General features: G+C 41.7%; 5 protein-coding genes across 7 annotated transcripts; 3 read left to right on the forward strand and 2 right to left on the reverse strand.

The window, feature by feature from the left end:
- Positions 1-2946, forward strand: dnajc9 (DnaJ (Hsp40) homolog, subfamily C, member 9). Its single transcript, XM_041050260.1, has 5 exons — positions 1-353; positions 1275-1415; positions 1754-2008; positions 2395-2481; positions 2569-2946. Exons 1-5 carry the CDS (start codon positions 180-182, stop codon positions 2677-2679), a joined length of 768 nt encoding a protein of 255 aa, XP_040906194.1. The 5' UTR covers positions 1-179; the 3' UTR covers positions 2680-2946.
- fam149b1 (family with sequence similarity 149 member B1) lies at positions 2851-12279 on the reverse strand. 2 transcript variants are annotated; one of them, XM_041050258.1, is made up of 16 exons: positions 11786-12279; positions 10966-11082; positions 10262-10406; positions 9317-9465; positions 8994-9137; positions 8115-8276; positions 7837-8018; positions 7592-7734; positions 6725-6793; positions 6043-6155; positions 5683-5907; positions 5165-5288; positions 4867-4992; positions 4649-4730; positions 4196-4333; positions 2851-4018 (listed from the first exon to the last, which is right to left on the reverse strand). In XM_041050258.1, the coding sequence occupies exons 1-16, from the start codon at positions 11830-11832 to the stop codon at positions 3936-3938; spliced, it is 2049 nt and encodes a 682-aa protein (XP_040906192.1). In that variant the 5' UTR covers positions 11833-12279; the 3' UTR covers positions 2851-3935. The 2 variants fall into 2 exon arrangements, with proteins under 2 accessions (XP_040906192.1, XP_040906193.1); XM_041050259.1 differs by lacking the exon at positions 6725-6793.
- Positions 12280-12442: 163 nt separating this feature from the next.
- Positions 12443-18831, forward strand: ecd (ecdysoneless homolog (Drosophila)). 2 transcript variants are annotated; one of them, XM_041050577.1, is made up of 14 exons: positions 12443-12769; positions 12968-13185; positions 13292-13409; positions 13518-13605; positions 13889-14067; positions 14335-14527; positions 14745-14873; positions 15053-15178; positions 15294-15379; positions 15563-15666; positions 16258-16516; positions 16721-16788; positions 16888-17102; positions 17282-18831. In XM_041050577.1, exons 2-14 carry the CDS (start codon positions 12981-12983, stop codon positions 17516-17518), a joined length of 2007 nt encoding a protein of 668 aa, XP_040906511.1. In that variant the 5' UTR covers positions 12443-12769; positions 12968-12980; the 3' UTR covers positions 17519-18831. The 2 variants fall into 2 exon arrangements, with proteins under 2 accessions (XP_040906511.1, XP_040906514.1); XM_041050580.1 differs by having other exon boundaries at positions 12996-13185.
- Positions 18699-22170, reverse strand: si:ch211-248a14.8. Its single transcript, XM_041050581.1, has 5 exons — positions 21989-22170; positions 21119-21184; positions 20807-21008; positions 19395-19695; positions 18699-19278 (listed from the first exon to the last, which is right to left on the reverse strand). The coding sequence occupies exons 2-5, from the start codon at positions 21142-21144 to the stop codon at positions 18872-18874; spliced, it is 936 nt and encodes a 311-aa protein (XP_040906515.1). The 5' UTR covers positions 21145-21184; positions 21989-22170; the 3' UTR covers positions 18699-18871.
- A 565-nt stretch (positions 22171-22735) lies between these two features.
- LOC121189906 (dual specificity protein phosphatase 2-like) lies at positions 22736-27844 on the forward strand. Its single transcript, XM_041050383.1, has 6 exons — positions 22736-22774; positions 25109-25191; positions 25340-25470; positions 25587-25758; positions 26311-26447; positions 27192-27844. Exons 1-6 carry the CDS (start codon positions 22736-22738, stop codon positions 27842-27844), a joined length of 1215 nt encoding a protein of 404 aa, XP_040906317.1.
- The last annotated feature ends 78 nt before the right edge of the window (positions 27845-27922 follow it).

The following is a 27922-nucleotide window of genomic DNA, read 5'->3' on the forward strand; positions in this document are numbered from 1 at the left end:
CGTACGGATGTGTGTGACAGGCTAGCGCGCCAAATTAATTTTCGACAAAAGGAAAGCCAAATACACGGATTCTGCATAATTAACCACTAAACGCGGCTGTAAAAAGCCGTTTAGACGCTTGAGAGTAAAAGCTTGACCGGTCAAAACTCGGATTAACGTCAAACCGAAGAGCTGTCGGTATGGGTTTGCTCGAGCGGTGCCAGGAGCTCTTCAAGACCTCAAACCTGTACGAGGTGCTGGGTATCAACAAAGAGGCCACCGAGGCAGAGATCCGGAGGAGCTACTACAAAGTGTCGCTCAAAGTTCATCCAGACCGGGCTCCTGAGGACCCGCTGGCCACAGAGAAATTTCAGGTGAGCTATCAGAGGGCACACACATTTACCGAGGACTAGTAAAAGCACCGGGGCACCAGTTTAAACATACCCCATTACAGGTAGAAATCCTGCATTCAGATCCGATTTAAGTAAAAGTACAGAAGTATTCTGGGCAGTGTAGGTGATGTATCGAAGGTAAATGTACTCGTTCTGCAGCAAAATGCCGAAAGACAGTTATATAATATTCAGTGTGATAGATTGATAATACCGATGCATCAATTTAGTATGTAGCATTTCACTATTGTAGCTCGATAAGGTGGATCTAGCCTTAGCTACTGTATATACAGGCAAGTAGTTTAGCCTAGTGGTTCCCAACCCTGTAAAGGGTCATGAGGTAAATTCTGAGTGGTCGGGAGATGATTCATGAGAGTTGGAAAGAATGATAAAAAAGGGAAGTTTAAAAGGAAAATCTCTCCTTGATCAAAGTGCTGAGAAAGGGGGGACTATGTAAAACCTTTTATCTTGTTATATGTAATTTCATATCGTAATATTAATATATTATACTGTATAATATCATATGCTACATTTTCTTAAAACTCAACTGAGAAACCATGTGTAGATCAAATAACCAGATGGAAGTGTCTGTGTCTTTTTGGCCTGTCCAGTGAATTAAATACCTGATAGATCACTTCACAGTATTGACAGCACTGCTCATAATGTGTTAACACAACTATAAATAAGGTATAGCTTCCATAGTATAAAACAAATGGCAAAATCTGACCATTAACACATTTGTAACATACCACAGTGTATATTGCCATATCACCTACACCTAACACACCATGTATGGCTTTTTAAAGCTGATACTAACTAATAGCCTCAGTATATCATTATTCAATGTCAGAAAGGGCTTCAGGTGTGTGTAAAATTGATTCTCACATGATTCTTTCCCCTCTCCAGGTGTTGGGGAAGCTTTATGCAGTGCTAAGCGATAAGGAGCAGAGGGCTATTTATGATGAGCAGGGAGTGGTGGATGAAGAGTCTGACGTCCTGAGTCAGGACCGCTGCTGGGAAGACTACTGGAGACTGCTGTTTCCTAAGGTATTGGATCACTGCAGGGTTTTCTTTTTCTTTTTCTATTTTTTTTTTATTAATGTGATTCTCTAATGAGTCACACACCACTGGCTTGTATTTGCTGTTTGTATTCCATGATTTTATGTGAGATAATATACAGTAAATTGGAATCAAGGTTAAAATATCACTGATGAAACAAATGTGAAATGTTCCCAGGTATACCAGGATTAATTCAAACATAATATTTTTCTACTACTTTATTTGCTGTGGAGTGTTGTGTAGTGTCATAATATTAGACATAAATGACATTTTATAGCCTTAGCCAGAAAATCACACATTTTTATTCCTCTGTATCCATCTCCTAGATTACAGTGCAGGACATCCTTGAGTTTGAGAAGAAATATAAGGGCTCTGATGAGGAGCGGGAGGATGTAATCAAGCTGTATGTGCAGCACCAGGGAGATATGGATGCCATCACCGCCTCAGCTCTGTGCTGCTCCCAGGAAGACGAACCCAGGCTCTGCAGCATCATCCAGGCTGCCATCGACAGCGGGGAAGTGACATCGTTCCCAGCGTTTACTCAGGAGAGTAAAAAGAAGAAGAGGGCTCGTAGGAAGAGGGTGAGAAATATGTTGGTGTGAAAGCCACAACATCCACATAGGTCACGTTTTTATTTATTTATTTCATTTTATTTTTATTGATTTTCTCTCGGGATTATTATTATTATTATTATTATTACTAGATGGCCAAAAGATGCCCCTGAAACCTTAACACTTTTCTGCTTATAATGCTCAGTTATATGTTAAATCAAGATAACTCTATTGATGTGTTGTACCTTACTCTGTACTTATGAGTACTTGCTAGTTGCAACAAATGTAAATACAGCGTGAGACGGTAATGAGATATACATGCACAAGTCAAGCATATGCTCACACACGGTACCTACATGCACACACCACTTGGCTCTATTATCTTAATTCTTATGTGAGTGCATTTGAACTTCCAGGCTGACAGAGAGCGACAAGAAGCAGAAGAAATGCAGAAAGAGATGGGGCTCGGTGATCAGGATGAAAGTCTTGCGATGATGCTCAAGGTAACAAATCCATATACACATGTATGCAGTTGGCAGGGGGTTGTTTGTTTTCCTCTCCGTAACCTTCTCTTGTTTCTTATTTTCCAGCAAAGACAGGCTTCCAGAGAGCAGAATTTTAACAGTTTCCTGTCTGATCTAGAAGCAAAGTACTCCAAAAAAAGTGGGAAATCTCAAAGAGGCAAAAGAGGAAAAAAGTGAAAAGCTAACGGGCTCTGGTTATAGCAGATAAAATGTCTGTAAATCGTAGCAGATATTTTAATTTGTTCAAAAAACAGCTTTTTTTGATTAATGAGAGCGTTTGTGTACATGTATGAGCAGCTGCTTCCTTCCGTGTTCCTCCTTCATAAAACTGTTCTTTATTTGGCCACAGTAGCTTATTTATGCAGCACTTAATTTGTAGTCATTTTTTGTTCTTTTGTTGTCAGTGTTCATAAACACAAATAAATTCATATTTATATACATAATTTGTACACAGCTTTTTATTCTTCTGTATAAAATGGAATCAAATGCATTGAAGAGAAACTTCGATTTTCAAGCTTTGTCACCTTTGAAGCATGGCTGTCCAATATATATTGTTCTAATAATGAAAGAAGGGAACACTACCCTTTGTGCAGTAACCCTGATGTTACCTGTCAAAGCATCCCCTCTTGGCTTTACTCAGGTAATAAGGATACGTTTATATCAAATACAGTATTTTGTACAGACACAGGAAATGAATTCCCGCAGTTATTTACAATAACTTTACTGGTTCCCTGTAACCTTCCCTGCCTCGTATTCCTACACTATCTTGAGGTGTAGTCGTAGAAGTACGTGGGCTGCTGAGATGTTTGACAGCACTTATACATCCACCACATTCCCTCTTTCTGATTTATGATTGGAACTGAGCTTTAATGGAGAGAAAGGCAACCAAGAACTTTCAAGGTGTCTTCTCTTGTTCTCTTTCCTGTGTGCAATGATATGCAGTAAGAGGCTCTGGGTTGATTTTTAAACAGGGTGGTTGAAACTTGTGTCCTTATAAAAGATACAGTACCGAACTCTCTGATGCAGCATCAGAGAGGGAAAAAAGTGCTTTTTATCCTCTATCCCTGTTTGGATGGATGTGTTATTCCCTGCATAGTCATTTACCAGTACAACAACACACCACAGAGGATAATATACAGTACATTCACATATAAATAGATATATACACAAATCAGATTATACATACATTGTACAAATGTCTACACATACAGCTCATGCTGTACGTGAAGATGGAGTTACTGTTATTTGTGTTTGGCAGCCACATAAGCTGATTTCTGAAATACAAAAATAGGCTTCTAACAAAAACTTCACCAAAGCAGCATACTATGAAAAAATTATGCTACTTGTTTAGTGGGCACAGATGCTGCAGAGTGTTGCACTTCGCTGTGCTGTATAAAGATGAATGGCTGAAGGGTCTGGGGGTCGGAGGCAAACTACATGCCGGGCCTGCTGGCTCTGGATGAGATGCCTCCCCGGGTGTAAGAGCGAGGTGGGAATGACACAGGCACCAGTGGAGCTATGGGAAAGAGGAAGGATAGAAAAAATATATCTAAAGTAAATAAACACCCTGGCCTTAAAACATGTAGCCAGTAGGTAAATCATACTTGAAGCCAGCGGTTGTAACCTCTCACATCCATAGTTTATCTGAGGCCTAAAACTGGAAAAAATTAATCTGCCACTTTAATCTACTGACCTGGGACGGGGGCTTGTGGGTCTGGCTCCTCTTCATCTTTGATGGGCGAGTGCCCCAAGGGGTGGTGGGAAAACGAGTCCAAGAAAGATGAGCTGCTGATGCCAAGACTGACCCCGGTCACACCAATTCCAAGAGAGTCTGGTCGAATGAGCAAATAAATAAACGCATTGAGACATTTATCTTAAAGTAGAGAAATGGATGAAAGGTTACCATAGATCGCTAAAAGTCAGAGATAAACATCTAAAGCAAGAAGCTAAAAACTAATGGATAAACAGTTAAGCTAAGCTAAAATAAATGTTTAATTTAAATATTTAGCTAAAAGTAATGTCTGAGTAAATGATTGAAATAGTGAAAACTAATGGAAAAACAGGTGAATGGTTAGCTAAAGGTAATGGATAAATTGTTGAAACATCCAGCTGTTCATTTATTTTGTATTCAAGCTGAATTTCTGACCTGTGCCCACAGAGGCTCTTCCTGGCCGCCCCTGCCCAATATTGTCCAATACTGTGAAAGAACGACGGTACGGAGTGTCTGACTGAAAAGAAAGCCAAAGGTCAAACATCCTGATGGTACAAATTAAAACACTATCCATACCAGCCGGCAACTTGCTCCACCTGTGATAGTATGCTGTGTATCCATGTTGTACTGTGTGATGATAAAGAGCACCTTACCCTGTATGTGTGCGTGGTGTTGGGGCGAGAGAAGACGTCCAGCAGGTGGTGACGATCCCTTGGTAATGAACTGCCAGCTTCGTCATTTATAGCACTGTGGGCGCGGCTGGATGGGCCTTTCTGGCGCTGGACGGGTGAAATAATGGGCCAATACATTTAATAATTGCTACTGTACAATTGTTTTTTAGACTACATACAAACATTTTTTACATTTTGGGGTTACTGGAAGATCTATTTAGAAAACCTTCATTTAACTGTTCTTCATTGTCAATACAGTCATGTTTCAGTGGCGTTATACCTGTGCAGGTTTGGACTGCTGCCCTGAGTGAGATGAATCGGGGTCCCCGGTGCTGATGGGGGGAAGGAGTGTGTTTCTGCTCAGAGGCAACAGAGGAGACGTCAGACGGTCACTGGCCGTGGGTCTGAGGGGGAAGACACAAGTAAATAAAATTTATAAAAAGTATTTTATTATTTCTGAAGAGTTGAGTCTAGGAAGTGAAAATTCACATCTTGGGTGTAAGGATGAAAATCAAAGTTACTTTGTAAAATACTTTTAGATACAATCATTCCACGATTATTCTTTCACCTGAGGTTCACAAAGAGTTCATCTGTTAGGGTTGGTATCACACATGGCACTTCTGTCATCTCCCACGCCCATTATTATACCACACAGAGCCATAAGGCACAAGTTTAAAGGGAGTCTGTTTTCAAAGTAATCTCTCTCTGCCTCTGCACAACTTCAGAGTGAGGAGGGAGTAAAAAGCGAGATAGGAATTCGAGTGGAGTTGGCAGGGTTCCTGTGATGCTAAAACTCACAGACGTGTCCCGCGGATGACCTCATCCATGGATCCCGCTGTGCTGGACTGACTCGAGCTGGGAACCAATGGCAGGAGAGTCCGGGGAGGAGGGTTTCTGCGTCGAGCTGACTGTGCCGGACGGGACAGCGAGGAAGAGCTCTGCTCCAGGGTTCGGCGAGGGCGAGGTTTGCTTGATGGGACCACGCTGGAGCCTGGTCTGTGGGATGCCCGCTCTTCTGGCTCCCTGTGTGGGAAGGAGAGAGTGGAAAACAATTGATGAATGCTGCATTTCCCCCTGCTGCCAGTTGGCTGCGTACTCTGCCAAACAAGGTGTTAACATCAGGGACAAAAACATGGCATGAGTTAAGTATGTCCATACTGGTTTTTATCCAGCACACCCAGGTTCCTCTGCTGCAGGGGGATGCTTTGGATCACGATGAGGTCGTTCAGGTTGTGCTGGGTCGCCACTGCTCCGACTGGGACCCTGCCAGCCTGGGGAAATGGTGTGAGATGAAGGGGAGAAAGTAATGTGACAGAAGGGTAAGGGAGGGTAATGAATGGTAGAAGATGCAAAAAGACAAGGTCAAGGAGAGAGGTAAGAGGAGACAAGGGACATAATATAGGAGGAAAGGCAGGTTAGATACAAAAAAATTACCTTATAAAGCCCAGAGGCGTATGGTTAGTTATTTCCATATGTACAATTCAGTAAAATCTTCAAGAAATGGTTATTTATCATGCAGTGGTGTCAGGAGGACCCCATATCTGCTACGTCACCAACCAAAAATAACATTCACAACACTTAAAATGCAACAAAGGCAATAACTAGCAAAACAAAGCATTCCAACATTCTCATTATGACAGAAAAGAAAACTCTAAAGAAAATCAAAGTAGTTTGTGTTGAAAATAAGTGGCAGTTAATTAAAAGGATAAACGATGGTGATGCTTTTGTGTTAATCAACAGGCACAAGCGCATTTATTCTAGAGATATAAATAAGGAGCCGCCATGGACGGCATGCACACAACACGCCACCATTTTGGCTCTAAGTGAGTGAGTTACATACAGTGGGCGGCCTTTTCTGCTTTTTGGATTTCCGTCTGGACTTGTGCTTTGAGCCCCTTGACTTTGTGTTCTTTAAAGGGGAAAAAGGCATGACCAAAGGAAGAGAGTGGGTATAGATGAAATGAAGGAAACATGAAGGGAAATAAAGACATAAATAACAACAGAGAAAGAACAAAGACAAATGAACAAAAAGAAAGAAGGGAAAACGGACAAAAGAGACAAAAAGGTACACAGAACACATTGGCAAGGTGAAGGGCAGAGAGTAAAGAGGGAAGGAAGAAAACAGTGATACAAGTTAATGAACTGGAAGCACTGAAAGACTGAAAGAGCAACAGGCAGGAGTGAAAAACAGGTGATTATCAGGAGTGGACTGTGGAACACAAACGTGACTCTAAAGTCTGTAAAGACTTCAGTTATAGATGCTGAGAAATGTTATATACTCTTCCAAGGCCTAAAATGATTCACCTGGAAGGTCAATTTGACACCTCCTCCAGGTTTACAATCAGCACAGATTAACCTGAAGTATTGATCTGATATTGTATTTAACACTATGTGCCAACTTGGTTTTATAGTCTATTTGAATCATTTTTTTCAGAAATTCTTTTCATGTTTGTATATTTCAGCCAGTGCAGAAAACTCAAGGTGAGATGTAAACATTTTCCTCAAATGTGCTGTTGTCATTGTTTGTTATATGTAAAATGTCTCTATTATCATCATTACTAAATATGTTAGATTGTATATGTTAAAAAGAAAAAAAATGATTTTGAATTTGGAATTGACCTCCTGAACCACTGACAGTGATGAAAGTGAAATGGAGCCCCAAGTCTACTACCCCAGACACAACCTCAGCCCCCTTCAGACCACTGACCTGGAACTGCAAGCCAGCTGTGAGCGGGGGCACCCTGCTCTGGCCAAGTTTGGGCAGCATCGTGGGCAGTGTGGACAGCAGCATGAAGGGATTCTGGGAGTCTTGCTGCACAGGGCTCAAGTTCCCAGAAATATTTTCATCATCTGTCAATAACACGTGTATAATCACATCCAAATGCATGAGAATGGACATTTGTTAACGTAAGTTCGGTCTAATGCATGAAACATAGTAAAATTCAATGCTACTTGAGGTGCAGCATTCCCAGTGGCGTTGAACTAGCTCTTTCATCCAGCCAACCAGCTGCCGCCACACATCATCAAACAGCAGGTCCAGAACGGCTTGGCGGCGACACCGGTATGGAGAGACAGGGGGCAGAGAGTGATGCCTCCAACCCAGCTCTGAACAATCCTGCTCCCACTCGTCTTCCCTGTTGAACACAGATATAATCAATCATTATTACCAAACTGAACAATACACAAACGGCAAGCAATACTGTGCAGCAGGAGGGGCATAAATAACTCACAAGTCCCTGCTATCAAAAGCCAGGTACTCCTCCATCAGACCCTCCATTTCAATCACTCTTGGTTTGTAATGGATGCTGGAGCCACTGGAGGTGCCAGGAGGCCCATCTAGCTCTGCTGAGGAGGACTTGATCAGTGCTGCTCTCCTGCCCTGCACATTCAACCTTTCAGCCAAGACAAGAACACACATAGTTAAGCAGCTTATTATGTACACAAAATTGTACGCTCACAGACACAGGCCTACACATAACGTATGTTTTCAATAAATAATAAATGAACTAGAAACAAGTTGAGAACAACAGGCTGAAACACAGACCCTTACCTACAAACACGCATACAGAAACCCACACTAAGTGCATGGTGACATTAACAAAGTGGCAGACACATACAGCTTTACTTTTCCATTAACTCCACGCTAACTATGCCAGCTCAGTTTTAAGTGATAAGACAGTGGCACTGTCTTGCTACAAACACACTTTCATTAAAGGTGGCAGCTGTAGCAACTACTAACAGCTAACCAACATGACTCTGGCCCACAAACTTGATTAACAAGCCAGAGAATCTAGGTCACAAAACCACAGAGTCGGCCAGGACTCCTCTATAATTGATGCACCAACACCAGTCATCTGGAAATCTAGCCAACAGCCAACTCAGTATGGAGAGGCATAATATTTCTTACAAATTTCTTTGAATAATAAAGCAACATACACTAGCTCTTATAGACCACAGTTTCATTCTGCCTTTGTATCTCCTTAACAAAGGTATTACATCACAACCAAATGATATTTTCAGACCTAGACTCATTTAAGCAATACCATAGGTTTTTAAAATTAAGGGCCCTGTACCTTTACCTTGTGCCAGTCAGTGTAGTTAAGACTTACTCTGTGCCACCCTTATTTTTCTCCTGGGACTTCACACTGCTCTCTTTGCCTGCTGATGGGTTGCTGGCAGAGCTGCTTTTCCCTGATGTAGCATACCACTGGTAGCCCTCATCACTGGGATATACCAGCTGGGTCCCCAGGATCCTTAGTGACACATATACACATACAATGATGAATAAATAAGTAAAATAATTATGTTTTCATGCAAAAGTGCAATGTTTTTTTTTATGTTAGTCTCCACATTCAACTTCGGTCTTTGATCCCACCGTTGCCCTGTTTTACTAAAAGGTCACAAGGATGGTAGGAAACGGTGGATAACATACCGAAGATGCGGGAAACGTGATGCCCACTGCTGACATTCATCCTGCAGCCCCTGGAGTATCCCGCCTCCACTGCCTCTCCCCTCATACAGCTCTTTGTCAATCTCCTCAAACATTTGCTGCACCTGTCGTGACGCTGCCTTGTCGAACTCCTATGGGACAGAAAAAAAGAGAGACAGAGACATAGGAAGTAAAGGTAGTTATTCCTCTGTTCTCATACGCCAGCTCTATGATTGAAAGCTGCTGCTTTTCAGTCTGTTCATCACACACTGGAAACACACCGCCATTCTGTTCTTTTTTTTTTTTTTCTTTAATCTCACAGCAACATTCAAGATGCATAATAATTAGCTCCCACAGCCCAGTGGGATTTGTGTATGTGTTTGTGGTCAAGCTGGATTGTTCATATGCAACATAAAAAAAACAAAAGAGAGACAGAAAGAAAGAGCTGAGTTAGGAGTGAGTTAGTTTGCGTAACAAGCAAGAGTTTTTTTTCCTCAGAAACTGTTTGAGGACAACAAACTAAATAAATCATTGAGTCCTGGAAAAGTTTTGTAGGACCAGCTGAGGCTAGACAGCACAGCATAATAACAAACCAATACCCTGTGGAATCAGGCTTTGCATATACAAAGAAAAAGCAGACAATCAAGGCATCTACCACATGATACAGTAACTGGTTGTACGTTGTTCTATGATTTTCCACTGGTTTGCCAAAAGGGCACAAATGTTGGTAAATAAATCAAATTCTGACATTAAACCCTGCATGAAAGTATGTTTGTGGAGTCTTTTCATATTTGCAACAGAATAACAAAGAGGATGGAGAAATGCTAGAGGACAAAACAATGTTGTTCGTGTGTGTGTGCGTGCTTGAGTGTGTTTATTGTATGACAGACTGAGCCAGGCTGGAATCATTACTTCACATTAAAATTATTTTCTCCGGAGTAGACTTACATCGTAGCCCCAGGAGAAAACAGAGCTCCTCTCTGTGGATATTCCAGTGCCTGTGGAGCTGTGGATACCTGACCAGGACTGGTTGGAGTCTACTGAGATGACAGTGGGACAGTCAGAGTGGCCTGAGGCAGCAGACGTCTCTGGGCTACAAAGACAGAAGAAGAAAGTTGTGAGGTTTATGTACAGTCCGAGAAGTAATGTTTCACCACGTTTCATGTCAGGGATACAGTTCACAATCTGTTTCCAACACTAACCCCTCCCACACCAGTGAATTTAACAAGTCAAACACCTTGACTCTCTACGTCACAATATAAACTAGGTTTCTGTTAAGTGGCTGAGGAAATCTTACTGGTGGTAGTTGCTGACATAATCATAGGCAACATTTCAAAGTGGAAAGTAAAGGGTAAATGTCACAGTAATTGAATATTCTAACAGCTTGCCTCATTATTTATTCTTTTAATTGCACATCTAAAGAAGGCAACTTGATATCAATTAATCCACTGCTTCTAGGTGTCTTGTTTCACATTGCAAGACCTTTGGAGAATCAGCTGTCCACTCAAGATGGTGTAACATTACAAAATACAGAGGCAAGAGTGTGCATGTACACCAGTTGCAAGCAGTTTTATCTTGATATTTGGTTTGCCAAGGTTTGTGTTCCTACAGAATAACCCAGTCCTGTCTGGCTGTGACCAGGACTCAGTTACCTGTTATGAGTGGAAACAGCTTCCTGGAGGTCATGGAGGTAGCGCTGAGGGGTTTGGTTATCGTCTGCTTCTTCTGGGAGAGGGTGGTGGTCAAGGCTGCTACGAGACAACCCACGACTGCACAAGAGACAGATCAAAAACATTCAACATTCAGAAACTGTAATCACAGTTTGGGGCGGACACCAGTGGCATTTCTTCCTGAAAGTTTTTTCCTGAAAGAAGACTGTGAAAACAGTGAGATGTCCCAATGACATAAAAGATATGATGATGATATTCTACCTGCATCTGGTCTTATTGGTATATCTGTTCAAAAGACTTTACTGCTGGTTTTGCAAGCCATAGCTTTCTAAATACAAATACTGTATACATCACTTTCCTGCCAACCATTTTATAAAGCTTGGCATCATGAAAACGAGGAAGTGCTGTTCCTTCAAACAGTAGACTGGCTTGGTAATTAAAAAAAATAAACCTGTTTTCCACCTGAATTGCTGGACATCATTATATACTGAATTATTATTCATCAAGTGCATGAATGTATTAACATTTATATCACATTCTTATTTGGCTCATATTTAGCTGGTTGGAAAAAATATTTAAGACCTCTGTGAATAAAAGATCAATGTTTTTTTTAAGACTTTCAAGACCTGCAGATTCCCTGGATAGTGATGGACAAGTCAGTCACTCATTTCACTTTCCCTTGTATAGAATAACAGTGTTCAGCCTCCGACAGCTGAAAGGAAAACTCATTTACAGCGCTCAGCTGGTACAGTAAGAAATCCAACTCATTGGAGAGCAGTAACACTTCATATTTGGCACTCACATCTCAAGTTTGTGCGATACAGGTCTTCTGTTGTATCGTGAAATCATCCTCCTTTATCTCCGTTTTATAGGCTCAAGCCCTCGTCTCTCATTCTTGCCTCCGTTTCCAGGACTCGCTGGGAACAGTTTGGAGGGAGGGCTGACATTTCCTCTAGTCCGCAGATAAATACACCTAGCGCAAGAAAGATGGACAGGGCTCTGGCTACAGATGCTAACGCTGTTAACTGAATTGTTGCAGCTACTGTTGGGACGAAGCTACGTCTAAAAAGACGCCAGCTAACGTTACATGTACGGACAGATAAAACATCAACAAGGCACGAACAGCGTTGTATAATTGCTCAAAACACATTTCAACTAAGATTAATCTTGCTACACTTTATTAGCACCTTATGTGGTGCATAAGTTACCCATCGATTAGGTTTTCATCTTAAAGTAAAGGAGAGTACCACGTTAATGGTGCTAGTTACCGTCACCTCAGAGGAGTTTCTTTGCTAATGTTAGCACCGTCAACAACAATAACACGGCTGTCATGGATACGCAGCTTCGTTCTCCCGCGGTCTCATGGGAAATAGATTTCGGGCCACCACAAAATAGCTGCCATGCCATTGGATATCGCCCTACAACTCCCAGCATTCATTGCAACAACGTGTTTGTGTTTCTGAAATGCATCCGCTCATCGTTGTCGTGGATTAAACCGAAAAAAAGCGCTTTATGTGCTAAATTATTTGATTCTTATTAAATTTTCGTTTTATTTTCGACAGTGTTAGTCAGGTTATTTTCTCTGTAGAACGGTGAAACGTCGTTAACAGAAAGCGTAGGAACTCGTATTTGACGCACTACTGGGGTAGTCGAGTAGAATTCGCAGTAGGACCTACATAGTGACAAATGGCGTGATAGCAGCGTATGTAGAAATGAGGAAAGTTTCGTTATTTTCTCCCATTGAAAGTTCACATTGACATAACGTAACATTTAAAAACAAGTCAAGGTAAGGCTGACTGATATTACTATCAGATCATCTCGTATAGAAATTAATAACTATAACCTGGTCAACTGTGTTTCCTTTAACCAATATTTCACTGATGCTTTACTCTAATTGATTCTAGAGACATAATACACGAATTGACCACAATGACTACTTTACATATACGTATGTATATCACGGGTCTGCTGTCTTTTTTATAAGTTCTTTTTCTACAATGGACGCCCTGCAGAAGAAAGTGATTCAGGAGGACATGGTCCAGTACAAACTCTTCTTGATCCAGACAGACGGTTCATCTTCACAGCAAACTGAAGAACTTCTCTCTCAACTTATAGAGGAGGTTTTGGCAAAGGTTGCCCCACACTTGATCCAATACATCTGGCAGAATCAGCCATTTAAACTCAAGTATCATCCTGAGAAAGGTATAGTCTTGTCAACATCCCAGAGATAAATTGATTTAAATATTGGTGCAATTCTTGGTAATGTTACTCACACTAAAGACTGATATGTGTTTTTTTTTATTGACAGGAGGTGTGCCTGCTCACATTGGAGGGAGCACTCAGTTTGGGGACAATGTGGAGGATGAGTGGTTTATCGTTTACCTCCTAAAGCAAATCACAGAGGACTTCCCAGAGCTCGTGGCCAGGTGAGACAGAAAGTGGTCTGAATTCAAAATTTTTAAACTTAAACATGGACCCATTTCATTGGTTTGACAGTCTTGTTCTTCTGTCTCATTTCATGTTTGTGTTTGCAGAGTTGAGGACAATGATGGGGAGTTTATTCTGATTGAAGCAGCAGATTATCTTCCCAAGTGGTTGAATCCAGACACCAGTGAACACAGGGTGAGACTTCCAGATGAGATGGCAGAAGCAATGCTGGTCTTTTATATTCAATGGATTTAACCGCAAATCTACATCAGCGTATCTGTTTAAAGGACTATACTGGAAGGTTTGCATGTGCTAGGCCTTTAAATTCAAATCACATACTACTTCAGTGTACTGCAGACTGTTCCCCAAAGTATACCATAAATTTGCATGCAAAACCCTTTCAAATATCTTCCTCTTGACATTGTCTGTATTTACCGTAAGGGTAGGCCTTCATTGTTCCACACAATCCCTTTTGCAGGTCTTCCTCTATAAGGGAGAATTGCATATCCTGCCCTGCCCCTCCAAATCCAGTCCAGTAGGCATCTCAAAGGATATGGTACCCAGTGTGCCACAAGCTCTAGCACTGCTCGCCACCCACCCAGACGCCTGTCGAGCAAGTCCCAAGATTTGTTCAGCTCTGAGGAAACGACTAGAGGGGTGAGGGATGTCTTTTTGCAAGAAAAGTCTACTTTTGATACACAAATCTGTGGCAAATTCAATTTCATTGACAAATTTATATACTTCCCACTAGGGATGCTATTGAATGGACTGAATCGATTAGAATATTGAAAAGTATAAAGTTGAAAAACAAAAATTCACAGTGTGTGTCATAAATATTGTATGTAAGAGTAGCTGACTGGTATCTGCGGGAACTGTGAATGTATTAGAAATAAAAAATCATATCAATCTGTACTTTCCACTTAGGTACCCAGAGAAGATAAAAACAGGTCTCCACCGTGCCCACTGCTTCATACCTGCAGGTATTGCCAAGGTGTTGGCACAGCGACCAGACTTGGTTGCTCCCGCAGTGTCAGCTTTCTACCTGCGAGATCCAGTAGATCTGCAGGCGTGTCGAAGCTTCAAGACCTTTCCTCCTGACACAAGAGTCCTTGCCTCGGTAAACACACTTAAAGATTCATGATTGTAGTGGTGTAGGCAAAGAGAAAAAGCTGGCCTCCTCTAAAAGAAAATATTACATCTGTGTTGTGTGTCATGCACAACGCTGTAATCACTGTTTGTGCTTTAGTTTGTTTACATGTATGTTTCAGTTTTTGTGAAGTGTCTTAAAAACCTTTATGCAAACCATAACCTTGTACTTCTGTCTGTATTTCCAGGTGACATTCACCCGCTGCCTGTATGCCCAGCTGCAGCAGCAACAGTTCACTCCAGACAGGAGAAGTGGCTTCACCCTGCCTCCTCGCTCTCATCCTCGTTACAAAGCCCATGAGCTTGGCATGAAACTGGTGAGCCACCATTAGTGTTTCCTCTTCATTGTGGACTGTCTTTTGTCTGTCTTTTTGATGAATAAAATGATGCTTTTGTTTTGCATAAAGTATGATGCAAAACAGCCGGTCACGAGGAGTTTTTTAGTTTTGTTATTGATTCAATGTCTGTCTCTGTCTGTGTGTAACCCTGCCTCCAGGCGCATGGCTTTGAGATCCTGTGTTCTAAGTGTAGGCTCCCCTCCTCAGAGCCCGATGCCCCTGTCAGTTGTAATCCTCAGTGGAAAGGTTTCATGGACAGTCTGAAAAGGAACGACTACTACCGGGTTAGTCAAACTTTTGAATGGAGAGACACCTGGAATATTAATGAATATGCAATATATTCAGGATTTCTCTACAGTGGAAAGTTAAGGTTTTTAATTTCATTGTTACCAAATACAGGGAGAACTGGAAGGGTCGGCTCGTTTCAGAGAGCTGACAAGATCTGCAGAAAACTTCTTCAAACAGTCTGTCGCCTCAAAATCAAGGTGAGGACTGTGGTTGTGTGTGTGCATATGTAACTGTGTGTGTGTGTGTGTGTGTGTGTGTGTGTGTGTGTGTGTGTGTGTGTGTGTGTGTGTGTGTGTGTGTGTGTGTGTGTGTATGATTATGCATGTCTCTAACATCCAGTTGTGTGTGTGTCTGAATATAGATATTTTTTGTGTTGTCAGTGCTTTATCCCCAGGTGAGGAAGTTCTCCAGCTGCTGCACAGCTGCGACTCCTTCAACTTGGAGGAGCTGAAGAAACAAGAGTCACAGCTCCCCCAAGAGGACAGTGAGTGAAAATGTATCTTTCTACTATGTAACACTCAGTATTTGCAGACTTGAAAGGCATTTGTGTGAAGTTTTCAGATTCATCCTTTAAGAGGGCCTCTGGAATTTGTATCAGTTACAGTACAGAATGATGACCAGTCTTGACAGCAGAAATAAAGTATTAAAATGTCTAAATTTAGAGACTTAACCATACCTGCAGCATCAGTTACGACAAATGTTTGTGTGTACACTGTTAGTACACTGCATAGAAGAGGTTTGAAACTGCAGCATGGTCAGCATGGTTTGGAGATTGTGGACCTCACTTCAGTGTAAATTACTTAGTTCGACCTGGTTGACCTTCATTTGTCCTACTACTGAGTAACATCTCTGTTGAAATGTGTATTATACCTACTTACTATAAAGTATGTATTTCAAGGTTTAAATGACTTTGCTAGAAAGTAAACATTGCCTTTGTCTGTCTCTGCCACCTGGGATATTCTGCTTCCTGCCAATTCCTTTCATTTTCTGTCCTCTTGGTATACATCCTCCATTCTCTACCCTTCTCTCTTTCAACCATTTCCCATAATTAATTTTTCTTTGTGTCTATCTCCAGGTGACAGCTGGCTGGATATCACAGCTCAGGATTTGGAGCGCATGTTGCAGGAGAGGAGTGGGGGGAGGTCTGGTGCTGGCAGCCAAAACTCTAGTTCGACCAAACAAACACAGCATGTCAGGAGTACAGAGGAGAGGAGAAAGGAGACAGAGGACGACAAGGAGGAAGAGGAGGCCGGTTACAGCCTGGTCGCACTCAGTCAGGGGATGAAGAACTTCCTCAACGCCATGTCATCACATGAGGGTGCTGAACTGCCCTGGTGAGACAGACAGACAGACAGACAGACAGACTGGCTGTCTGGCCAATAGATCTGATTGATTTTGACAATATTTAGTTCAACTCATCAAAGGGACATTTGGGTTAATGAAGAAAATGGTTTTAGATCTAGATCTAGCTAATTTATGTAGATGTCCATTGCCCCACCAACATTTGAGGTTTCACATGGTTTTTCTTAATATTCCAGGAGCAGCTCAACTCAGCCATTTAGTTTTGAGCCTGACTCCATGGCCAACGCACTGGACAGACTGCTGGGTATGTGGAGGTTATGAAGGATGTGTGAGAGTAAAAATAACTTACAGAAACCTGACACGTCTTTCTCTCTTTAATGAATCTGTCTGTTCATTTCTATAGGAAGTAAAGAAGAAGAAGAATTAGATTCCGACGATCTAGATGATGACGAAGATGATGATGATGATGAGGAAGAAGAGGAGGAAGAGAAAGAAGAGGGGTCCTCTGGTCATGTAGAGATGAACGGGACAGATACTTTGGACAGTCTGAGAAGATACATGGACCAAATGGATCAGGAGCTGATGAGCACTAATATAGGGAAAAGTTTCCATCAAAGCGTAAGATTATGATTGAGATTGCATCCTTTACATATCATATGCTTCACTGTGCTCAGCCTCAACCTTAAGATATTTTTAATTTCCATAAAATCTGCACAAAAAATAAGTGAAATAATGCACCTTTCATGCTGAATGTTGGTATGAAAAAGTTTGTTTTACTATATTTGTCCTTTTTGCAGAATTACAACAAGGCAGGCTTGGACAGCGGCTCCCCTCATCCCTCTGCCACAGGCGGTGTCCCAAGGGAGGAAGGGGTGGAAGAGAAGGAGGAGGAGATCCAGCCTCTTGATGTGGACTTAAACCTGGTCACCAACCTGCTGGAGTCCCTCAGCTGCCAGGACGGGCTGGCCGGACCGGCCTCCAACCTGCTGCAGAGCCTGGGCTTTCACTTACCCCCCAACTCTGATACCTCATAATGAACAGGAAGTAACTTAATGATTTGGGCTGCATTTGGCAGGCTTAACCTCAGCATGAAAGGTGATTTTACTGGATTTTCTTCTTCTAGTTCCATAAATGTACAACATCATGTTTATAGAGGATTTTTAATACATGCTGCTAATGGTGGAATAGATGTATTGATGGTGGGGGTTTTTTAAAATCAGCACTTACCTTTGGTTGAAACAGAATAAATGTTTTTGTGAATAAAGTTATTTCAGTTTATTGAATGTACACAGATTCTCCACAGGCTCAAGATTATCCACATTATTTTTCTAAGCATGTGAAATGGTAAAAAGTTTTCTAAATGTAATACATGTACAGTGCATATGTAGAAAAAGTTGAATATTAATAGCTTATTCTTACATTAAGGCATCATTTAGCTTCTTGTAATAACTTACAACAGACTCAATGAAACTGGTGTCAGCACCATTTAACTCTTTCTTCATGGTGACCCCTTCCCATCTAACAGAGCAGTCAGATTCATTCAAGGGCAACTTCCGCTGGTTAAAAATTCATTCAGTCAGTGATCTGAGTTTAAATATTTTTTTTAACACTGTTAAGTAAACGCAATAAAGAGGGTTCAACTGTCTGTGTCCAGTTCAAAGAACCTGGACCTCGCTGTTTTCCCTTCTCATTTGAAAAAGCTGTCAGAGCCATGCAAGGACAACCTCCACAAAGCTGTGTTTGAAAATTAATTCACAGAGTTTAAGTCTCTTAAATAATGTTAGGTGAACTATGTCATGTATACAACAGGGCCCAAAAGTCTGTGTTGACTATCAAGAATTCTTGGGTTTGTTCATCAGATTATCCACAATTCTCCTCAGATGTACTCAGTTTTCCATGAAATTAGAAGCAATGTGCTTGTTGTTATATGCTTGATACCACTGTATCACCTTCAGCTCTGATAGAAAACTTAAATTGTTTGAACGGTGCTGCTTATTTGTACTTGTTCCATTGCTAAAGAGCTTGTTTTGAAACTGCTGCTGTCCCATGAAGGCCACAGTCTAAAACTAATGTCCTTTACCCAACTTGGAGAGTGTAGTCTTTGTTTAGGTGGTTTAGTCTTCAGCTGTTTTGGTTATACATCATTAACCTGTTACATGTTTACAGTATGCTGTCATGGTTCCAATTACCTACTGCATGCTGTTTCCCTGCTGACATTCTGTATTTTAACTTAGCTGAACATATTTTGTGTTTGCCTCAGTAAACACAGGTCATGAGACTGTGAGATAAAAGTCAAAAGGTAACTTGTCATTCTCCACAGAATAAAAAAAAAAACATTCATCAATGATGTGTGTTGCATATGTCTCACTGATACAGTTAAAGTGTAGCTACAGAAGCTGGAAGAACAGCTGTGCCACCTGCCTTGCTGAGTGGAGCAGTGCAGCAGAAAGCGGTGAGATACACAGAGCTGATATACCAACTAGGAAGTTCAGTACCATCCCCAGCAGGAGAATAGCGAGCAGGTATCCATGGAAGAGCAGGCTGTGCCAGCTGCCTTGACTCAACACATGCCAGGGACTGTCTGGGTGCAGCAGCCACAGGAGACCCAGCACCCAGCTCTGGTTGACCAGCTGGGTGTAGTAGATGTCAAAAATGGAGGCCTGGGCATCAGGGGAGCGGCAGCGCTCAGCCTCAGTAACTTTAGCCAGCCAGGTCAGAGAGAGACTATGGAGGATTAAAGCCAGAGGTGCATACAGGTACTCCAGAGGTTCAACACTTGACAAACCCTTGAAGGCTGCCAAGTGAGAGAGAGAGGGGGGGGGGGGGGGGGGGGGGGGGTTCAGTAGAAGTTAATTTGTTTTGAGGTGAAGAACGATCAGTTCCACTTCTAAATGACACCTAAAGGTTTACCTGTGATGACAAGAGATGTCCCACTCAGGATGGAAATCAGAACAGAGATGTGGGTAGATGGCGGCGATGCCAGCTTTAGGGCAAAACTAAAGCCAACAGTTAACAGAGGAAGCAGAGGCAGGGTGAGGGATAAGAGGCCACCATACAAACTGTTGGCTTTGGCCCACATGGCCAGCACAGCGTGGATGCTGTTACAGATAGCAGGGACCAGCACCCTCTCACCCAGTGAACTGGAATAATGCTTCAGAGGCACCAGACCCAGGACATGGAGGAGATTTAAGACTAACAAGGAGATCAGAACCTGAAAAAGATCAGATAGTACATATAAAAAGTCTCAAGTAGAAAGTTCAGATTATCTTAACAAACTATACCAGCTGCTATGTAGATAACAGAATTCAGTGGTAGGTACAAAAAGAACTTTTGACTCTGGTTTTTAATTCCTGACATACAATAATGTGCTGATTCTGTGCCCATTCATCTATTTTGCTGAAATGATTAGTCCATTAAATTGACTGTGAGGACTTAAATACAGGATACTGTATATGAAGTATGTAGCTGTATATGTAGTACAGGTGTTAACCTAGGGACTGTGAACGATGGATTCATTTTGTACTGAACTTGAACCTGAGTCCGTGTGTGTGTTGCCTTGTTGCGTGAAACCATTTGAATGTTGTGATTACCATGGTGCAATGTAAAAAATATGTTGTGCCTGAAATTAAAAAAGCCTACATTTTCCAAACTTTTACATTACAACCACAATTAATGTATGTTAACACTTGAGGCCACTCTTTAGTCATAACAGTTTCATCCTTTAGATGAGGTCACATTTGCATGTCAGTCCTCTGCAGGGACTACAGGTCAGCCACTTGGTAAAACATCTATCAAGCACAAGTATTCATCAACACTATGCCCTTCTGTCACTCCCCAACACCACATGCCCTGTCCTTCAAACTAGCACACACACACACACACACACACAGCAAATACTGTCCAAGTTACAATGGTCAGTAGCTGACATTGTACAGGTATGAGGTTAACCATTGCAATGATTAACAGTTCACTGACAAATGATTAACAGCTGTAAATGAACCCCTTTCTTCTACACTGACATACTATTACTTAATACTATTTTTCAGTATTCAGTAATTTCAGTAAGTCAGTATTTTCCACATAAATGTTCCCACAGTATGTGTGAGGTTTTTTTGTTAATATTTATGGTACCTTAGATCACTATACTGCACAAATATAATATAGGGCCTCTGCAGCATAAGCAAAGACCCTTCTATCACGACACACTGCGTAAAGCGTAAGCAGGTAAGTTATGGGTGTACACTGTGGTCACACTTGCCAGTATAAAGTAAAGAATTATATTTTTTGCTTGATTTTAATCAGAGTAGATACAAGCCACTAACCTGGGCAAAGCAGAGAGCCACAGCATACGGGTAATGGTACTGAGGGATGAAGATGCCGGCCACAAAGTTTCTGAGTTTGTCTGCCAGGCTATAGATCACCACAACCACCAGGCAGAGGGGGGGAAGCAGGGGCTTCAGTGCATGATTAGCAGAAAGACTCTTGACCGCTGAGACACACCATCCCGTCCTCCACCTCCCTGAGCTGCACACAGGAACAGACATGAAGCATAACAATGCCACTGAAATGTAGGTGTTCATACAACTTTCCAGAGTAACAGAAATCATATATAATTTGTCAAAGCTGGATGTTACCTTTTACATAAAAGACATACTGCCATTCTGTGCAGAAGTTACTGCTGGGACCCAAGGATCTCATGTCTGGAAGAGAAGAGCAATTCACATGACTATAACAACAATCATCAGCAAAGAAATCAATAAGCCAAAAGAACAACACAGAGGCTTAACCAGTAGCTGTCACAATAACCTCACTTTCTATTGCTTGGCTATATTTTACAGGTGAATTCTGCAAAGGTTTTTGACACAAATGTGACTTAATTTATACTCCAGCAATTAATCTGCACCATCGTTAACATGACAACGACCCGTTTCTTGTTCTTTTCTTGTTTTTATTCTATTCTGTTTTATTGACGGACGAGTCTGTTTTTGCCAAGCAGCAAGCCAAATTTCCCAGGCATGAACTAAACCTCGTTAATTATGAGTCAGGAAATTTAAGGTGTTATTTTTAAAAATCACTGTCTACATAAATTAGTCTCGTGTCAACTTTACTGAAATTTACACGAATTAAAGATGTGCAGACCTACGATTGTTTATTGGTAAACTGAAAATTCCATTTTATTTTCATTTTATTTAGAAATTAAACATTATTTATTAATTGAACACAATTCACCAGCAGAAGGACACATACTTAAAAGATGCAAAGGCTGGTAGAATCACTTAATCTGCGGTACGTTATTCTTTTTTATACTTTTTTCTTTAAAAATTAATAACGGCGAAAAAACATAACGTGGGTCTATATATTATTAGGTTAACCGCTTAAAAAAGAAATACAGCTATTTACTGAAAACAACAACACATACTTAAACGTGCTAAATTGAGCAGCTTTTTCGGATAGAAACAAGCAAACATGAAAAAAAAAAAACGCGAATCATAAATTCCGCTCACCATCTGGAATTCCTCACAAAGCCATTTTTCATCTTCAGACTCCAGTTATTCCCTCCAAGTAGCTGTCAGTGCCATTCAGTCCTACCACTACTGATACAAATACGGTTATAATAATATTAATAATTTACCATCTCTCTTTCTACCATTCTGCTGAATGTGCCTCCGTCCGCCTGCTCTATGCGCTGCGGGCATTCACCTCCTAACCATTTATTATCTCACTGTGTTCAGTCGGACTTTGGTCTCGGTCTGTTCGTCATCCCAATTAAACATGTAAATTGGATGGACACTTAGTAAGAGTCGTGCTGTCACACAGAAACAGAGCAAACATCTGTGGAATCCATTAAGATCTGTTTGCTGACACATTTTATTGCACAGGATGCGTGAGACTGAGAGACAGAAGTCTCTTCCTGCATCATGACAGGAATGTGATTTCCTACGTTATCATGATATATATCTAAAATGGATTATAGAGTTTAAACGTAATTGATACAGCTTCTCTTGAGGAGAGAGTAAACCCTGGCTCTGTTTCTTTCCAGCTTCTGACACCTGTTTGTGACATTCCTGACAGTCCTTCCCCAGCTTTACCCTCCCTACCTCCCCTCTGACTGCATAGCCCATCATGGGAACATGGAGTCCATCAGCCACATGGCTGCATGAGTGAGGGTCTGTTTGAGTAAACAGACTCATGACACTGAGAGAACGGAGGTCTGTGCACTGTGGAGCTCAGACAAACACAGCAGCAGCGTGATGGCCCTGACAGAGCCAGAACACTATAGCGACAAGCCTGTAAGCTTCAGAGGGCTTTCAGTCAGGGCTCTGTGTGTCATTTGTCATTTGTGTGCACATATCACATGTGTGCACAAATGTGTGTGTACATATTCTTCACTGACCTTTCACAAAGTGTAGACCAGGTCAGTTTTATATTGTAGAAAACATTTATTTAGCTGGTTTTGTTTAGATTGTTTAATTTATTTATTATTGTAAAATGCACAGTGCAGAGAGAGAGAAACAACATTTCGATTCCCCTGTATGTCTGACATATGGTGAAATTGACAATAAAAAGCCTTTGAATCCTTTGAATCCTTCTATAAACTCACTCAGGAGCACAACAGGGGGCAGTCTCTGACTTGATGTTGGCAGCCTCAGAGCCTCCTTCTCTCACTCTGAAGCTTTGGATACATTTGTAGGAATAACAACTACTAAGAAAATAAAAAAATAAAAAAAGTTTGATATATTTTTTCTTCAATACTAGTGGTGGAAAGTAAGTACAGTCTTGATTAACTTGTACTTGAATGTTTTTATTTTCTGCTACTTAACACTGCTGCTCCTCTACATAATATTGTATTTATCTCCATTACATTTATTTAACAGCTGGGGTCACTTGTTACTTTTCAGATCTTACAGGCATTACATATGATCACTTCATAAAAAAATATAGCATCACTACAGATTAAAATACCTAGCCGTATTAAAGGAAAAATTAGCTCTACCTGCACTATCTACAACATTAAAATGTTGCTTTCATGTAGCTGCATCAGTAATAATAATTCAAAAATATATATATAATCATAGTGAACTCAGTAAGGGAACATTCTGCATAATGAGTACTTTTAGTTTCAGTGCTTCAAGTTTGTTTGATGATAATACTTTGGACTTTTACTTGAGCAAACATTTCAGTATCCGAATTTTATTAGTTATTTGCAGTGATGACAGTAGTAGTACATGTATTGTCTTTAAGGGAAACTGCGTTGCAGTGCGCCAATTCTGACACTTAACAATAGAAAATGAAAAAAGCACAGAGTGGAAAAGTGAAACAGAAATACCTAAAGCAAAACAGAGCACGAACAATAGACATGCAGTCTGTGTCACTGAAAAAGGCATTAGCGGGAACAGTGTGCCATAATGCACCAGACCAGCTGCTGAGTTTAATTAAGTGTGCTTGGTTGACACAGACACAACAGATGAAAGACTGTTGACTCACAGGCTGGAGTCAAGCACCCACAACTGACGAGAAGTGAAACCAATTCAATAAACAGACTGTAGTCTGGTTCGACAGTGTATGATGGTGGTGGGTGCTTGAGAGAGAGCAGCATGTTGAGCACAGAGCATCATGAAAGGTGCTGTGAGGAAGATGGGGGTAGCAGGGTAGGTGGTGGTTTGTGGGGAGGGCAGCGGGGTAAGGGATGGAGAGGCTGTTACTGAGGGAAAGCGAAGAATAAGTGACGTGAAGGTGGAAGAGAGGTGATGACATGGCTGAGAGTGACAACTGACGGGCACAGCAGCACATACAGTAAGATTCAAAACTTAAATAGTTCAATGAGGCAACTAGGAGGAGGTTAAAATCTTTGGCATCAGTGAGGAGGACACATGGTGGATGCTGAGCAGAGTTATATAGGATTTTTAAGATGTCAGTAAGAGGTTAATTAAGACATTGTTTATTTTGTTTCTCAGTAGTAAGTTCTGGCTGTGTCATCTGTTGAGCTACATTTAACTGAGGGATCCCTTCACTATATTCTCTGCTAATGTAAGCTTGTATTGTCTTTTTTCACCGTTCTGTACTGATGCTTTCTGATTAATAGTTGGCTAAAAACAAAAAGCAAGTTATGGTGGGAAACAAAGAAAAATATTTGTCAATTCAGTGTTTTCATATGGCAGCTTAAAAAATACTTTTGCTCGTGGAAAGGTTAATTAACCATAAATATTTACCCTAAATGCAGTTTTGTCTCAAAGTAAATAGTTTCTGTCTGTTATCCAAATATTGCCCTAATCTCTGTATGGTTTTAAGATCAACTTTAAACCTTGTCCTGACCAAATTATCATGTACACTGCAACTACTGGGAGTTAATTTGGGTGAAGTGGGACTCCTATCCAGGTCTCTCCTCCGTCACCTGTCACAGCCAGCTACCATGTGGCCCTCTAGAGCACTTAACCGTTACTGTGTTTCCAAGACCACCAGCTAAATTAAGGGCAAGGCTGAAGCAGGGCTGAGTAAGAATCACAGCAACAACAAATAGTGGATAGTGGGTTTTTTCACATCTTTTTGCCTTGTTACTTCCTGTTGGCATTTTGAGAGAACATTTTTCAGTGTTTGTAACATTGCTTATTTGTTTCTTGGTGTAGCATGTTCTTCTAATGAAGGGCTGGTGGGAACAGCTGATGCATCTGCCAAATGACTTAAACGAGATGGGCGTTGTACTGTCCAGGTAAAGAGTTCTGCTGTTTTTTTTTTACTCTTAAAAAACTAAAATGGTGTATTGTTAAATCATCATAAACTGGCTTTGTGTTTAGTCTCCTATGATCTGTCTTGAGATTGCACTTCTCTGTGTGTATGTGCCTCTTTTTATGTGTCAGAGTGAATAACAGTTGTAGAGCGGCCTCCAGAGAGCCTGTCAACACATTCCAAACAGTGAGCAGCATCTCTGACAGAGAAGTCAACAGTACAGACAGTGACCATTCCTCCATCATACCTAACCGGAACAAAGGTAAAGGGTGTAATTTTACTCCTAATGCTCTCTGTTTTTACACACAAAGAATGCATGAACACACAACTACACACATGCGGACACACTGTACTCTTTGTATTTCTTCTGCCTACAAGCAGTGTGTGAGCCAGAGGAGGTGCTAGTTCCCTCTCTTCCAGAAACAGCTTGTGTAGAACGAGGCTATATCACCTCACAGCAAGTGTACAACCTGCTGAACGCAGAGGAAGGCCAGCCCGCCTTGTATGATCCATACTATATTCTCATCCTGGACTGTCGCAGCGCAGAGAGGTGGGTGCTGCATGGAGACACCAGAGCTATTCAGATGCACAAGCTCTGTCATAAACAAATATACTATACTGTACATATGTGTAGACACAAGAAAAGCTACACCTGTACAGTGAAATGCAATCCATAAAAAGTACAATCTGGCCTCAAAATTTACCTATTTCAACAAAAACAACATTATAAACTTCACAAAGATAGCATTACATGTACAAAGACTGTAAAGTTTGTTTACTTATTAGCCATAAGGATGCGTCAAAAGTCACGTAGGAACAGTTACCCGAGGCACAGGTGGGACAATTTACCTATTTTAATTATGATTTTTAATTGTGATTATTCTTCCATATATTTTTTCCATATGTTGTTTATGTTTTTTATTGTCAACAAATCCCATGAAATGTGAAAACAAACAATGAAGTGGTCCTACCAACAAATACTGTCTGTCTATCCAAAACCTGATATGTTACAACTTATTTGTCTGGAGCCATTTGTTTACACTTAGAATGTGATATATGATACATTACATATGTGTGCATATAATGAATGAATATGTCTTAGGTACAAGGACAGCCACGTGGTGACAGCACGGGCCGCTGTGACAGTGATCCACCCTCAGCTGGGGTGTCTAATCAGCTGTATAGAGCTGCAGAAGTATTCTATAATACTGCTGTATGCAGAGGAAGGATGCAGCCCAGGTCAGAAATCCACATTCATGTACTCTCACAAACAGACACGCATACATGCAGAAGAACGTACTGAACAAGCAAGATGAGTTATCACTAATCCAGCATAACCACAAGTATGCTAGCGGCATGCCTTTGTGGATGAGAATGTCAGTCTGTTGGTCAGTCAGTTTACTACTGAAATATTTCAACAGCTATTAGATGGATGGCAAAGAAATGTTCTACAGAATTCCATGATCCCCAGAGGATGAATCCTACTGACTCGATCCCTGACTCTTCCTCAAACAGGCTGAGTTTTAGGTTTTTACAGACCTGAATGAATTTAAATTTAATGACTAACATGCTAAACCAGTGGTGTCCAAACTGTTCCACAAAGGGCCGTGTGGCTGCAGGTTTTTGTTCCAACCAATGAAGAGCACATGGTTTGACCAGTCAACTGTCTGAAGACTGAGATCAGTTGATTAAATGAGTCAAGTCTGGTGTGCTGCTGCTTGGTTGGAACAAAAACCTGCAGCCACACGGCCCTTTGTGGAACAGTTTGGACACCTCTGTGCTAAACTATGGTGGTGAGCATGGTAAACACTATGTGTGCTCAGCAATGAGCATGAGCATGTTAGCGTACTTATATTAGCTGTGTGTGCCTCACAGCACTGCTAACATGGCTGCAGGCTTGTCCTGTTGAAATCTATCTGGCTGTCTGATTGTGTTGATTTCTTCACCGCTCTGTCCCTGGGACTGTTTCTGTGCAAATTTCAGTGGGCAGTGTGAAGGCCAGGGCAGACTCCCCAGACCTCCAGCGCTGTTTCTTCCAGCTCAGCGCTCTGGGAATGGACCCTGTCATCCTGCTGGGGGGGTTCTCAGCTTTCCATGCACTCTATCCTTTCCTGTGCACACCACGCATGGTCCTGCTTGAACCTGAGCGGCACACCCTCACCATCTACCCCTCCGAGATCCTGGAGGGATCTCTCTACCAGGGCTCTGCCTCCCAGGCCTCTGACTACCGCATCATCAAGAATCTCCACATCACACACGTGGTCAACGCCACTGCCAACTGCCCTGACGCTTTCCCCAACACGCTGTGCTACCTGCGGCTGCGCCTGAGCGATGACGCCCAGCAGGACCTGGTGGAGGCACTGCCGCTGGCATCCAGGTTCATCAACACCGCTCTGAAGGCTGAGCCAGCTGGTCGCGTTCTGGTCCACTGTAGTATGGGCAGGAGTCGCAGCTCAGCACTCACGCTGGCCTTCCTCATGGAGCACCGGCGCTGGTCACTGCTTCATGCCCTGCGCTGGCTGAAGGAGAGGAGGGCATGCACGGCACCCAACGTGAACTTCCTGCGTCAGCTGCTGACCTATGAGGAGCAGCTGTTTGGGAGCAGACTCACCTCGCTGGACGACATCCGCCGATGACTGGAAGTAAGAATGGGAATGGAAACGAGGATACACTGGATGTTTTTTTTTTCTTCTGCGGTTCACAATGAGAGAAAG

Source organism: Toxotes jaculatrix, chromosome 11 (genome assembly GCF_017976425.1).
Source record: "Toxotes jaculatrix isolate fToxJac2 chromosome 11, fToxJac2.pri, whole genome shotgun sequence".
In the NCBI taxonomy this organism is placed as follows: Eukaryota; Metazoa; Chordata; class Actinopteri; family Toxotidae; genus Toxotes; species Toxotes jaculatrix.